Source organism: Perognathus longimembris, chromosome 3, assembly GCF_023159225.1.
Source record: "Perognathus longimembris pacificus isolate PPM17 chromosome 3, ASM2315922v1, whole genome shotgun sequence".
Lineage (NCBI taxonomy): Eukaryota > Metazoa > Chordata > Mammalia > Rodentia > Heteromyidae > Perognathus > Perognathus longimembris.
In genome coordinates, this window is record NC_063163.1 from 70,017,205 (window position 1) to 70,030,662 (window position 13,458).

General features: G+C 46.5%; 1 protein-coding gene across 2 annotated transcripts; it reads right to left on the minus strand.

Annotated features, from left to right (window-relative positions):
* Positions 1 to 7,982: 7,982 nt before the first annotated feature.
* Positions 7,983 to 10,321, minus strand: LOC125347944 (resistin-like). Of its 2 annotated transcripts, none has more exons than XM_048340875.1 (5): positions 10,211 to 10,321; positions 9,910 to 10,040; positions 8,831 to 8,908; positions 8,161 to 8,298; positions 7,983 to 8,001 (listed from the first exon to the last, which is right to left on the minus strand). In XM_048340875.1, the coding sequence occupies exons 2-4, from the start codon at positions 10,031 to 10,033 to the stop codon at positions 8,162 to 8,164; spliced, it is 339 nt and encodes a 112-aa protein (XP_048196832.1). In that variant the 5' UTR covers positions 10,034 to 10,040; positions 10,211 to 10,321; the 3' UTR covers positions 7,983 to 8,001; position 8,161. The 2 variants fall into 2 exon arrangements, with proteins under 2 accessions (XP_048196832.1, XP_048196834.1); XM_048340877.1 differs by lacking the exon at positions 7,983 to 8,001 and adding an exon at positions 8,037 to 8,054.
* Positions 10,322 to 13,458: the final 3,137 nt, after the last annotated feature.

Consider the following 13,458-nt stretch of genomic DNA (forward strand, 5'->3'; position numbering starts at 1 on the left):
TTGTATGTCTTTAGCTCCTTTGTCAAATACCAGCTGACTGTAAGAGTGCGGTTTTATTTCTGGATCTTCAATTCTGATCCATTGGTCTTCCGGTCTGTTTTTATACCAATACCAGGCTGTTTTTGTTATGATGGCTCTATAGTAGAGCTTGAAGTCTGGTATTGTGATACCTCCTGCACTGCTTTTTTTGCCTAGAATTGCTTTGGCTATTCTAGGTTTTTTGCTGTTCCATATGAATTTATGGATTGCTTTCTGTATTTCAGTGAAGAATGTGGCTGGGATTTTGATAGAGATTGCATTAAATTTGTAGAACAATTTGGGCAATATGGCCATTTTCACTATATTGATTCTGCCTACCCATGAGCATGGGAGGTCTTTCCATCTCCTTGTGTCTTCTTTGATTTCCCTTATTAGATAGGTCCATCACGTCCTTGGTTAGGTTGATCCCTAGGTACTTTATTCTTTTTTTTGGCTACTGTAAATGGAATTGTTTCCATAATTTCGTTTTCTGCTTGTACATTGCTAGTGTACAGAAAAGATGCTGACTTTTGTGGATTGATTTTGTATCCTGCTACTTTGCCAAAATGGTTTATTAGGTGTAGGAGTTTGGGGACTGAGTTTTCTGGGTCCTTCAGATATAAGATCATGTCATCTGCGAATAAGGATAGTTGGATTTCTTCCTTGCCAATGTGGATCCCTTGCCAATGTGGACATCCTTTGATGTCCTCCTCTTGCCTTATTGCTATGGCTAGGAATTCCAGCACTATGTTGAAAAGAAGTGGGGATCCTTGTCTTGTTCCTGAGTTTAGGGGGAATGATTTAAGTTTCTCTCCATTTAATATGATATTAGCATTTAATATGATATTATCTGTTGTATATGGCTTTTATTGTTTTGAGGAATGTTCCATCTATTCCTGTTCTCTCCAAAGCTTTTAATAAGTATGGATGTTCTATTTTGTCAAAGGCTTTTTGGGCATCGACTGAGATAACAATGTGATTCTTGGTTTTAGTTCTATTTATGTGGTGAATTACGTTGATTGATTTACGGATGTTGAACCATCCTTGTGACTGTGGGATGAAGCCTACTTGGTCATGATGTATAATTTTCTTGATCAGTTTCTGGATCCAGTTAGCTAATATTTTATTGAGGAGCTTTGCATCTGTGTTCATTAGTGATATTGGTCTGTAGTTCTCTTTTTTTGTTGGGTCTTTGCCTGGTTTGGGAATGAGTATGATATTAGCTTCATAGAATGAGTTTGGGATTTCTCCCTCTGTTTCTATTTTGTGGAAGAGTTTGAGGAGTATTGGTATTAGCTCCTCACTAAAGGTTTTGTAGAATTTGTTGATGAATCCATCTGGGCCTGGGCTTTTCTTTGTTGGGAGGTTCTTGATTACACCCTCACTCACTGTAATTTATTGGTTTATTCAGTTGATTTATTTCTTCTTGGTTCAGTTTGGGCAGTTTATACTTCTCTAAGAATTGATCCATTTCTGTAAAATTATTGTTTTTTGCTGAGTAGAGGTTCTGGAAATAGCTCCTTATGATTGTTTGAATATCGTGTATACTACTTGTAATTTTTCCGGTGGAGTCCCTGATTTTACTTATATGAGTCTCTTCTCTTTTTTTTTTTGTAAGTCATGCGAGGGGGTCTGTCGATTTTATTTATTTTCTCAAAGAACCAGCTTTTAGTCTTATTTATTTGTTGAATGGTCTTTCTATTTTCAATCAGATTTATCTCTTCTTTAATCTTTGTGATCTCTTTCCTCCTAGTCGATTTAGATTCGGTCATTTCTTATTTCTCCAGTTTTTTTAGTTTCATCGTGAGGTTATTCACCTGCTCTGCTTCCATTCTTTTAATGTGAGTGCTGAGGACGATGATCTTGCCCCTCAGTACTGCCTTAGCTGTGTCCCATAGGTTTCTCTGTGATGTATTTTCATTGTCATTGTGGCTTATGAATTCATTGATTTCATCTTTGATTTGGTCTGTGGCCCAATTGTTGGATAACAGTGAGGGGTTTAGCCTCCAATTATGTGTATAGCCTCTGTGGTAACTGTTGCTATTGAGGGTTACCTTTAATCCATTGTGGTCAGATATAATGCATGGGATGACGTCAATACTTTTGTATTTGCTGAGGTTCTTTGTGTGGGCTATGACATGGTCTATTTTGGAGTATGATCCATGGGCTGCTGAGGAGAAGGTGTATTGGGTCTCTGTAGGGTGGAAGATTCTGTATAGATCTGTCAGATCCATTTGGGATATGGTGTTACTTAGGTCCTCAGCTCCCTTGCTAATCATCTGGGTGTTGGATCTGTCTCTTGGAGAGAGTGGGGTATTAAAGTCACCCACTATAATTGTGTTTGGGTCTATCCTGTTCTGTAATTCTGTGAGAATTTGCTTGACCTATGTAGGGCCTCTTTTGTTCGGTGAGCTTATATTTATCACCATGATGTCTTGATTCTGGATTTTTCCTTGTATTAAAATATAGTGTCCTTCTTTGTCTTTTTTAGTTGATTTTAATGAAAAGTCCAGCTTGTCTGAGATCAGGATGGCTACTCCTGCCATTTTGGTAGGTGCGTTTGCTTGGAAGATCTTTCTCCATCCTTTCATTCGAAACCTGTTTTTATCCTTTGCTGTAAGGCGGGTCTCTTTTTTGTTTTGTTTTGTTTTTTTTTTTTGGCCAGTCTTAGGCCGTGAACTCAGGGCCTGAGCACTGTCCCTGGCTTCTTTTTTGCTCAAGGCTAGCACTCTGCCACTTGAGCCACAGCGCCACTTCTGACCATTTTCTGTATATGTGGTGCTGAGGAATCGAACCCAGGGCCTCATGTATACGAGGCAAGCACTCTTGCCACTAGGCCATATCCCCAGCCCAAGGCAGGTCTCTTGTGGACAGCAGATGGCAACTTTTTATTTGCGGATCCATTCTGCCAGTCTGCTTCTCTTTATTGGAGAGTTTATACCATTTATATTCAAAGAGATCAAGGATATGAGTGTTTTTTCTCCTTCCATTTTCTTGTTGGGCTGTTTTTCCTCTTTTTTTTTTTTTTTTTTTTTTTTTTAGTGAGCTACTTTTTCTGTTGGGCTGTGGCTATTGTAGTTTCTTTCTGTTTCTGTCTGTGTGTCCTGTACAATTTCTGTTGGGTGGGATTCCCCTCATAGAATTCGCTGTAGGGCTGGTTTTTTATTCACATACTCCCTTAGATCCTCTTTGCTATGGAAAGATCTGGTTTTCCCCTCGAATATGAACTGCAGCTTCGCTGGATATTTTATTCTAGGTTGGCACTTATTGGCCTGTAGAATTTGGATGGTGTTCTTCCATTCTCTTCGCGTGTGGTAGGTTTGTGTGGAGAGGTCTGCTGTTATTCGGATCCTCTTCCCATTGTAATAGATTTCTTTCTTCGCTTTGGCTGAATTCAAAATTTTCTCTTTATTCCTGAGACCTGAAGTCTTGAATATTATGTGCGTTGGTGTGGCTTTTCTGGGGTCTGGTCTGCCAGGTGTCCTATAGGGCTTCAGTTACCTGGATGGGGTCCCTTGTGAGATTGGGGAAGTTTTCTGCAATAACTTAATTGAAAATATGCTAAAGCCCTCTGCTCTGGTATTCGGCTCCTTCTTCTATTCCAATTATGTGCAGATTATATCTCTTGTCTTTGTCCACTAGCTCCTGGATTAGTCTTCCCTGGAGCTTTACTGTTTCTTGGAGTAGAGTAATTTTCTGGTTCTTATCAGCTGCATCATCATCCAAGAGAGAGATTCTGGATTCAATATGGTCAATTCTTTGTGCTGTGGATTCAATTGCGGAGTTTATGGATGTCAGAGAGCTATTTATGGTTACCAGATCAGCTCTGATCATTGAAATTTCTTTCTTTAAAGAGTTGTATTTTAAATCTATTTTTTCATGCATATCACTTCTCAGGATGTTAAGGTCTTCTTTAAGAAGGTTTGCACTGTATCCATTTTTGCTTCTATTTCTTTCTTGGCTTCCTGGATGTCCTTCGAGACTTCCACTCTAAACTCCTGGAATTGTTTTCTGATTTCATTTCTGAGACTTTCCATCATTTCTGCTAACATGGCCTCAGTTGATTTTTTATTTTCCATCTTCTCTTCAGTCGTGCTGCTTTTCGGAGCTGGCGAGTTGGCTTTCCCTTTGATGAACTGTGTTGTATTTCTTTGTGATTTGCACATCTCGAGGTCTGTGGGTGGCTTCCCTGGTTTGGCTTTGTCCTGGTTCCCACTGGTCTGTCAGTGGGAGACTTGTGTCCTGGCTCTGCTCTGGGTTTGAGTTTGGTTGTTGAACGTTACTGCCCAACAGTTGAGTGTGACCTTCTCAGTTGTTGCCTTCCTGCACTTGGGGGTGGGTAAGTTCTGTGTCTTTCTCTGTGGGATAGTGTCCTGCTGCTGTGTTGTGCTGACCCTTGCGTGCCCCTAATGGGTGCTGGGTGCTGATTCAGCGTGGTGTGGAGGCTTTTCCCTTCTTTGGTTCTTTTTTCCCCACTCTGTATCTTGGTCAGAGGAGCTCACCTTTCAGGCAGTTAGTCCTCCTGTGTGGATTGCTCAGTGGTGGGGGGGGACGGTGTTGTTGAGGTGCGGCCCACTCACTTATGCGAAATGCGCCAAACTGAGTGGGCACCGCCGCTGGAGAGCTCTGCCCTCCTGTGAGGGTGCACCTATCAGAGCGGGCGCTGCCGCGGGGGGTAGGGGGGCCGCCCACCTGTGCGACATGCGCCTACCACAGCGGGCGCTGCCGCTGGGGCCCCTGCCCACCTGTGCGGGGTACACCTACCAGAGTGGGCCCCGGGTTGTTGGGATGTGCTTGTGCCCTCCCGCGAGTTTGCTGTGGGGGGCGGTATGTGTGGACCCCACTGGGTCAAGTGTCCGGGCACGGGTTAGCGCCCACAGACTGCGCCTCCGCTGCGAGGGGGGCGTGTGATCGGGCCCACGTGTCCCTGCTGGGCTGGTATTGCCTACCAGCATGCCTGTGACTTTTGTTGAAAGAGTCTGCAAGGCCCAGGCTCCTCAGGTGGGGCTTCCAAGGCCTACTGGTCCCCCTGCCCCTGTTGGGAAGGGGGGCAGGGCCAGTGCTGCCGGTTCAGGCTCCTCTGCTGCCTTGGCACTTCTCCGCCCCTCCCCTGCTAGCTCCTGTGTCTTCCCAGTCTGAAGGGACCTTTTGTGGCCTGATTTGGGGGTTCTTTGTTCCCTCGGGGTGGGGAGGGGGAGGGAGTGAGTTCTAGCTTCTTCGTAGGGTTTGGGTCTCTGATAGCTTGTCTCCCATTTGGGGGGGGATATTGGGGAACTTACTGGTCCTGGATTGTGTGTGTGTGTCCCACGCTGCTGTTGGCCTTTCAGGGGTGGGGTGCTGGGCAGTGGTTCCCCTGTTTGTTATTGCTTCAGTTATTTTTCAGGTAGGTTCTTGTTGCTTCTGTCCAGGGCCAACCTGGGTCAGTGATCTTCCTACCCAAGGCCTCTGACATAGATAGCCAGGGTGACAGGCCAGCCCACACCTGCCTTATAGATTAAAATGAGGTCTCAATGACATTTTTGCCTGGGCTGGCCTTGAGCAGCAATCCTCCTGATCTCCACCACCTCCTGGATAGCAGGATGCTGAGATTACAGGCATGAGCCACCATGCCTGGACTCTTTCATTTTTCCCACATAGGGTCTAACTAATGAATGCAGGTTAACCTGGAACTCATGATCATCCTGCCTCAGGTTCCAAAGTGGCTGGAGCCACCAATGCCTGGAGAGGTATGTAAATTACATATTATTTATTTATTTATTTTGCTGGTACCTGAGTTTGAACTTAGGACTTGGAGCTCACTAACCTGGTGTTCTACCACTCAAACTGCACCTCTGGCCCAACATTTTGTTGTTGTTGTTGTTTTGCTTTGTCTTGTTTTATTGCCAGTCCTGGGCTTTAACTCAGGACTTAAGGCCTGTTCCTGAGCTTCTTTTGCTAAAAGCTAGCACTCTATCACTTTCGGCTATAGATGTATTTCCAGTTTTTTGTGAGGTTTCTGTGTGTGTGTGTGTGTGTGTGTGTGTGTGTGTGTGTGTGTTTAATTGGTGATGAGTCTCATGAACTTTTCCTGCCTGGGCTGACTTTGAACTATGATCCTCAAATCTCAGCCTCCTGTGTAGCTAAGGTTACACATATGAACCACCTGCACTTGGTTCTGGCTACATTTTTTAAATGTTGAGGTAATGGAAAACCACCAGTTTCTCCCTCTTGGAATTATTATTCCACATTCTCTTCTGCAATACTGGACTGAGAACTCCCCACAAAGAACATAAACAGGCTTGCTTGAAAGTATGTATTCAAGACCTCTAAGTCTCTGGACTTCCTTTGAGAAAATGCTATTAGAGGCCCACAAGGCCTGAGATATAGCTCAGTGTAGCCTCATTGTGGTACAGGAAGGGACACGCCATCAATTTCTTGGTGACTTGAAGGGGGGATGGAAGGGGGAGGTGCACATTCTGTTGAAGGCGACCATGAGCCTGGGGCTCCTCCAAAGAAACTGAGGTTCTGTGCTCAGAAGAAGAGTTGGGCCACAGGGTGGAAGGAAAGATGGGGCAGAAGAGTCTAGAAGTTCTCCCTCTTCCCTGCTGACATTCTGGGGCAGGGAACCAGCATCTGCTTGCTCAGCTTTTTTGGGGGACCCCCTTGCAATATCCCCTCCCCCCCCCGCATTCCTCAACCTAGTAAAGAATCAACACATACCTCATCTTCACCATTGCCATCACTGTAATGGGGTCCCCCCCAAGGGAGGGGACCACAATGTAATGGATCCAGATGGGTATCCCCCATCCTTCCAAGAGTCCACCAATCAAAGACAGTCTCATTAAAAAGATGGATTTATTGGGGAAGTAAAAAGCAGACTGGCTGGCCAGGGCTGCAGCTGGGACCACACGCCCTGGGCCATGCTCAGGTCGGGTAATAAAGGCAAATACCACATGGTCAAGCTTGCCACACGCAGTTGGCCAATGAGGTTACAACACTTACAGAGCATGCCAGGTCACATGTTAGGTGGCCAATGGGGTTACAATCTGCCTCATGGCAACTGTTTGAAGTAACCTATCATTTTAGTTAGACTTGGCGCACAGATTTGGCAGGGCTCATATGATGAAGGTAGAAACACCTACTCATGGGAGGGCACAGGTTTAACCTTGAGTGTTCCACTACTCAGGTGGTCAAGCAGTTTACACAATCTTATCACAGCCAAGGGGAACTTTCCTGGATAGGGTGGGGGAGATCTTAGTGAAGATGGAGTCAGCTTCTGCTCTCTTTAACTAATCTGACATGGAGTCAATCTGACATCCCTCAACAGCCAATGAAGGCACTGGCCAGATCTGACCTCCATATTACAATCACCATCACCACTTTTGTGTGTATGTGTGCCAGTTGTGGGGCTTAAACTCAGAGCCTGGGTGCTCTCCTTGAGTGGGTTTCCTGCACCAATTGAACCACAGCTCCACTGCAACTTTTTGGTGATTCACTAGAAATAAGAGTCTCACAGACTTTCCTGGCCCAGGCTGGCTTTGAACTATGGTCCTCAGATCTCAGCCCCCTGAGTAGCTGGGATCTCAGCACCTGGCTCCTCGCCCTCACCCTTATAATTGTTAGGTTTAATTAGGTAACTGATGAAGAGAACACTATGTGGTGTTCAGGCAGGAGGGGAATGTCCAAGTCGGAGATTGCATGGGCCCAAAAAGAGTTCATCACGGGGAGAGCAAACTGCCAGCCCACCTGTAGAGACTGAGGGGAAGGAAGAAAATAAAAATAGAGAAAGACCTAGAAGGCTCATGTTGAGCTTGATCATATAGGGACAGGTGGGAAGCTGGACCACAGCAGACACGGAAGTGACCTCAGAGTCCCAGGAACCTCTCTCTGTCTGAGGGAGGCATAACCAGGGCAGTTCAGGAAATGACTTCACCAGATGAGGAAGTGACCTCAGAATTGGGGGGAGGGCAGCCTTGGCTGACTCACAGTCAAGTGATTGACAGTCTGGTTATTAGGGTTTCAGGCAGGTGAAGAGGAAGGAGGGTGGGGCTGTTCTCCTGGGCAAACCACATGATAATTACCATCACCACCACCATCATCATCATTTTATTTCCAGCCTCCAAGCTCGCCCCCATCCCTGCACCCCTTCTTCCCTCGAAAGACCTTAAGGTTTGTGCCCCAGGCGGCAGCAGCGCGCACCAGTCCAGTCCATGCCCGCACACTGACAGTGGCACGTGTTCCCAGCGCGCACATCCCACGAGCCGCAGGCTGAGCCACACGTGCATGCCGTGACAGTGTGACCTGCAGGGGTGAAAGGAGAGGGGGAGCTTGGACCACCAAAGTGGGACTCCAAACAGGGGTGCAGAAGGGATCAAGGTGGCTGGAGGCTCCAACCCAAGAATGAGAGCAGGATGCCACTGGGGGCGGGGATAGGCATTTCTGAACCCCAGTATCCTGAGGAAATGGATTCTAGGAACTGGGGAGTTGCTCCAGCAGGGAGGAAACTGGAGCTTCAGAGTCAGGGAGTGGGAGGAAGACACCGGATTTTGTTTTTTTTTTTTTTTTTTTTTGCCGATTCCTGGGGCTTGAACTCTGGGCTTGGGCACTGTCGCTAAGCCTCTTTGTGCTCAAGGTTAGCACCCTACCATTGAGCCACAAGGCCACTCCCAGAATGCTTTGTTCTGAGTAGTTTATTAGAGATAAGAGTCTCAAAGACTATCCTGACCAGCCTATCTTTGAACCATGATCCTCAGATCTCAGCCTCTTGAATAGCTAGGATTACAGGCGTGAGCACCAGTGCAGGGCTCTGTACCCGACAGACTTTTGTACTCACCTTCAGGACAGGAAGCCAGGTCCCCCCTGGATGTGATGGTCTTGCAATCCAGTTCAACACCCTCGAGCGCCTCTAAAACTGCAAGGGGGACAATGGGAAAGGTTTTTAGACCAGCTGTCCGGCCTCAGTCCTCATACTAGGAGTTCCTCTAAATTTGATCAAAAAGTTCCCCAGCGCTAGGATGGCAACACTTGCCTGGAATCACAGCCCTGGGGAGACGGAGACAGGAGGATTGAAAATTCAAGACTGGCCTGAACTATTGAATGAGATCTTGCCACACAGCCAGGTGCCCATGGCTCACGCTTGTAATCCTAGCTGCTCAGGAGGCTGAGATCTGAGGAGATCAAGGCAGCCTGGGCAGGAAAATCTGTGAGACTCTTTATTTCTCACTAACTGTTGTGCCAAGTCGTGAGACCACCACCAAGAAGACCACCGACACTCAGACATTCCGAAATGCAAAAGCAAGGCAAGGCTTTATTTAAGCGAGCTGCAACTCGGGCCTCGTCCTACCCACCAACACAGCGGAGGTTAGGAGGCAGCCTCGAGCTGTGATTACACAGGGCTTATAAAGGCAAAGAACAAGGTTACAAGAATCAGGTGTTCAAGCAAGCAAGATTAGGACACAGGTACAAATCTGATTGGCTCAGGGTTCGATTCTAAAATGGGGTTCACGTGGTAAAATGGGGTTCACGTGGTAAAATGGGGCCTGACTTCAAAGTCTGGCACTTCACTAACCAGCAAAAGGCTGCCAGTAAAGCTGTGGCTCAAGTGGTATAGCACCAGCCTAGAATGAAAAAACTCAGGGACAGCACCAGGCCATGGGTTCCATTTTGTCTGAAATTGGATATTTCTGAGTAAGACAAAGTTTGGGGTGAGCGTGGGAGCTGGGGTTGAGTTTGGAGCTGTGGTGCAAGGCAGGGCTAGGCATGGTTGGGAGCTGGCCATGGGCAGAAGTTGTGGCCGTGGTGGCTTTGCAGTTGATATTTGCTTAGAGTTGGGGCTGGGCTGGGTCACATCTGTGTCTGAGACCACAGGCCTCTAATTCTCTGGATGGGGGGGAGGGGACAGGGGGTCCTCACTTAGAGACGTGACTTCATTCTTCATCTTCTGATTGATGGCTTCTTCCACTGGGCACAGAGAGTTGCTGAACACCAACAGACCCAGGACAGAGAGAAGGAAGAGGAGGAGAGACAGAGCCTTCATCCTGTTGCTGTAGGAAGGAACCAAGAGACCCAGGTCCTTACAAGCATGGGAGGATTTTTGCTTGCTGCACCAGAACTCCGGGACCTGCAATCCTGGGTCTCCTGTGGAAAAGGCAGACAGAAGCCCAGGTGGGTCCCTGGCCCCTTAAAATGGGACCATAAAGGGCAGATCACTTACCCAGTTGGACTCAGAAGGACACAAATCAAACCTCGGACTCCAATTCATGTGCCCCACTGTGTCTTTGAGGCCCCAGGGTGGGGACCTTCCTGTCTTGGCTAATAAGTCCCTTGGCCCTCTCACCCTACCTTCCTTCCCACTTCTGAGGCCAATAGGAAGTCCAGGGCGGAGATTGGAGAGGCCCTAGAAGGGCCACATTGCCATCTCCCTGCCACAGACTCCTCTTCCAGGGGTGTCCCCATGTCCACCTGGGCGTAAGCTCAGGCACAGGGGTAATTTTGGTTAGTGGCTTCTGAGTGGTAGAGAACAGGAATTTGTTTGCAGAGGTGGGGGAACCCCCCCCACACACACACACTGAAACAGCTGGTACTCTGTGAGTCTTGTCCATCGTGTTTAGGATGGAGCAGCAGGGACCCAGTGGTCACACCTATAATCCTAGCCACTAAGGAGGCTGAGTTGTGAAGATCAAAGTTCAAAGCCAGCCTGGACAGGAAAGTCCATGAGACTCCAGTGAACCAGCAAAAAGTAGGAAGTGGAGTTGTGGCTCAATTGGTAGAGCATCTGTCTTAGAAAATCTTAGGACAGTGCCCAGGACCTGAGTTCAAGCCCCAAGACTGGCACCAGATGGGTAGAGAGACAGACAGACAGACAGAGGTAGATTTAAAGAAATAGACAAAAAGATGGAGACAGAGACCCAGAGAAAAGAGATAGAGAAGATAGGATTCTTTTCTGTTCAAAGATTTCTTTCCTTTGTGAATAGAAGTGTTATCAGTTCATTTCTTCCAATTGTTAGTGTATATGTGTCTGTCCTTAAAGCCTCATTTGAACACAGAGGAAATGCAGTGGCCATCTTCCCAAGAACTTCAGACTTCTGATTGGCTGCCTTGCCAGAAGATGACTCATTGCCTTGGTAACCAGGCTGTGGTGATGGGCAGCTCTAGGAAATCAGAAAGAGTGATGGGCACTTGTGTCTCCATTGAGAATGATCAGAAATAAATGTAAAAGCCCTGGGCATTGCTAGATTTCCTTAGCAAGGACCTGGGGAGCCTCCTCTGTCCCTTAGGCAAATAAAAAAGATCTGATTTTCCCTGGAAGAAGTCAGAGCAGTGGCAGGAGCTGTAGGAGGACCAGGGCAGGGCCAAAGAGGCCCTAGGCAAGACCTAGGGACGGGGGTCAGTGAAATCCTGGAGAACTGGTGACAAATATCCTAATATTTTCCTTCTGCAAACCCAGTCCACTCTCCCAATGACCCTTCTAGGGTGGTCTGACCGTTCCTTCACGGCCTGCAAGTTGGGAAATGACTGTCTGATTGTTGGGGAAAGTTTAACCCAGTGATGTTGGACTTATGACCCTATTTAATCACTGCAAATAGCCAGTGAGTTAGCTGTAATAATTATCTCCACTTCCACAGAGGACAATTAATTTGTCCTGGGTCACTCAGCCAGTGTAGAGAGAAGTTAGATTTGAACCCATGTCTAAGTCTAGCACCAAGACAGTCCTGTTTCATTCATTATAAGGTGTGTTGGAGAAGGGAGGGAGGGGTGTTAAAGGACATTTCTTGGGTGGCCACAGCTGTGTGCCAGACTTTGATGGCTCATGGGTAGCAATTTAAGCTACTCAAGAGGCTAAAATCTGAGGATCCAGGTTTAAAGCCAGCCAGGGTAGGAAAAGTCTATGAGACTCTTATGCCCAGTCATCAAAAAATCATCCAAAAACAACAAAAATCTCCAAATGGAACAAAAAGCTCCACAGCAGCACTGACACCCTGAGTTTACCTTCCATCCAAAAGAAAAAAGGAACAAAAAAAAAAAGAAAAAAGAAATCTACAACAGAAAAGTGCTCTTGGGATGGGAATGTGGCTTAGCAGTAGAGTGCTTGCCTAGCATGCAGGAAGCCCTGGTTTCGATTCCTCAGCACCACATACACAGAAAAAGCCAGAAGTGGCATTGTGGCTCAAGTGGTAGAGGGCTGGCCTTGAGCAAAAATGCCAAGAACAGTGATCAGGCCCTGAGTTCAAGGCCCAGGACTGGCAAAAATAAAAAATAAACACAGTTCATATACTCTTTCTCTGTCTCTCAAAATAAAAAGTTCTCTTGCCATTCTAGGCCACTGGAGCAACCCTTCTGCTCCCCAGATGAGGAAGTTTGTGGCTTGTATCATCTGGTCACAGTTTCCTGGACTGAAGGAAACTCCCCACTTCCCCCACCTCTATCATACACAACAGCACAAATCCACCAGGCTCCGATTCTGTGCAATTTGTGAGACAAAATAACTGCCTGTGTTTTGGCTTGAAGTCTTTTGTTTTCCTTGTGTGGTGCCAGGATTTTTTTTCCAATCCTGGGGCTTGAACTCTGGGCCTGGACACTGTCCCTGAGCTTCTTTTGCTCAAGCCTAGGAGTCTCCCACTTAAGCCACAGCGCCACTTCCCATTTTTTCTGTATCTGTGGTACTTGAGGGGTCAAACCCAGGGCTTCATGCATGCAAGGCAAGCACTCTACCACTAGGCCATATTCCCAGCCCTGGTAATGGGATTTTAACTCAAGACCTAATGCTTTCTAGGCAGGTTCCTTATTGTTAAGTCCAACATGGGACAGTGGTTGTAAGGGGTAATTCAAAGCAACATTCAAAAACTCACAGGCCAGCCAGGCACTGGTGGCTCACATCTATAATCCTAGCTACCGAGATATGAGGATGATGGTTCAATATGGAAATGTGGCTCAAGTGGTAAGAGTGCTAGTCTTACGCAAAACAGCCCAAGACCAGAGCCCAGGTTCTGAGTTCAAGCCCTAGGACTAGCAAACAGAAAAAAGAACTATTACATCATCTTGCTATGTCCAAGAGAGAAAGTCAGTTTACTTTAAAGACACCTGCACACCACACACTTATGTCAGCACTATTCACAAGAGCTAAATAACTTACGGAATTAAACTAGGGGCCCATCAGCCCATGAGTGGATAAAGAAAATGTGGTTTATCTATAGAGTGCAATATGACTTGGCCATAAAGAAGAATAGGGTCAGGTCAGTAGCTGGAAAAGTAATACAACTGGAGCTCATCATGGTAAATGAAATAAGACAGATACACAGACAGGCATAGCATGTGTTTCTCTCATTTGTGGAATCAAGGGAGGGGGAATAAAATGTCATAAAATAAAAACAGGACAACTAGGGAAGGGGAACAGAAGGAAGAGAGGAGAAAAGAATATGAAAAAGTACAAGGAAGTGTGATGGAAATACATTATGTGCACGT

Coding starts and splice junctions, on each gene's coding strand:
- LOC125347944 (XM_048340875.1), bottom strand. CDS start 10,033: ATGAAGGCTCTGTCTCTCCTCCTCTTCCTTCTCTCTGTCCTGGGTCTG. Junction 8,909..9,909: donor GAATGAAGTCACGTCTCTAA/GTGAGGACCCCC, acceptor TCCCCCTTGCAG/TTTTAGAGGCGCTCGAGGGT. Junction 8,299..8,830: donor CCTGGCTTCCTGTCCTGAAG/GTGAGTACAAAA, acceptor TCACCCCTGCAG/GTCACACTGTCACGGCATGC.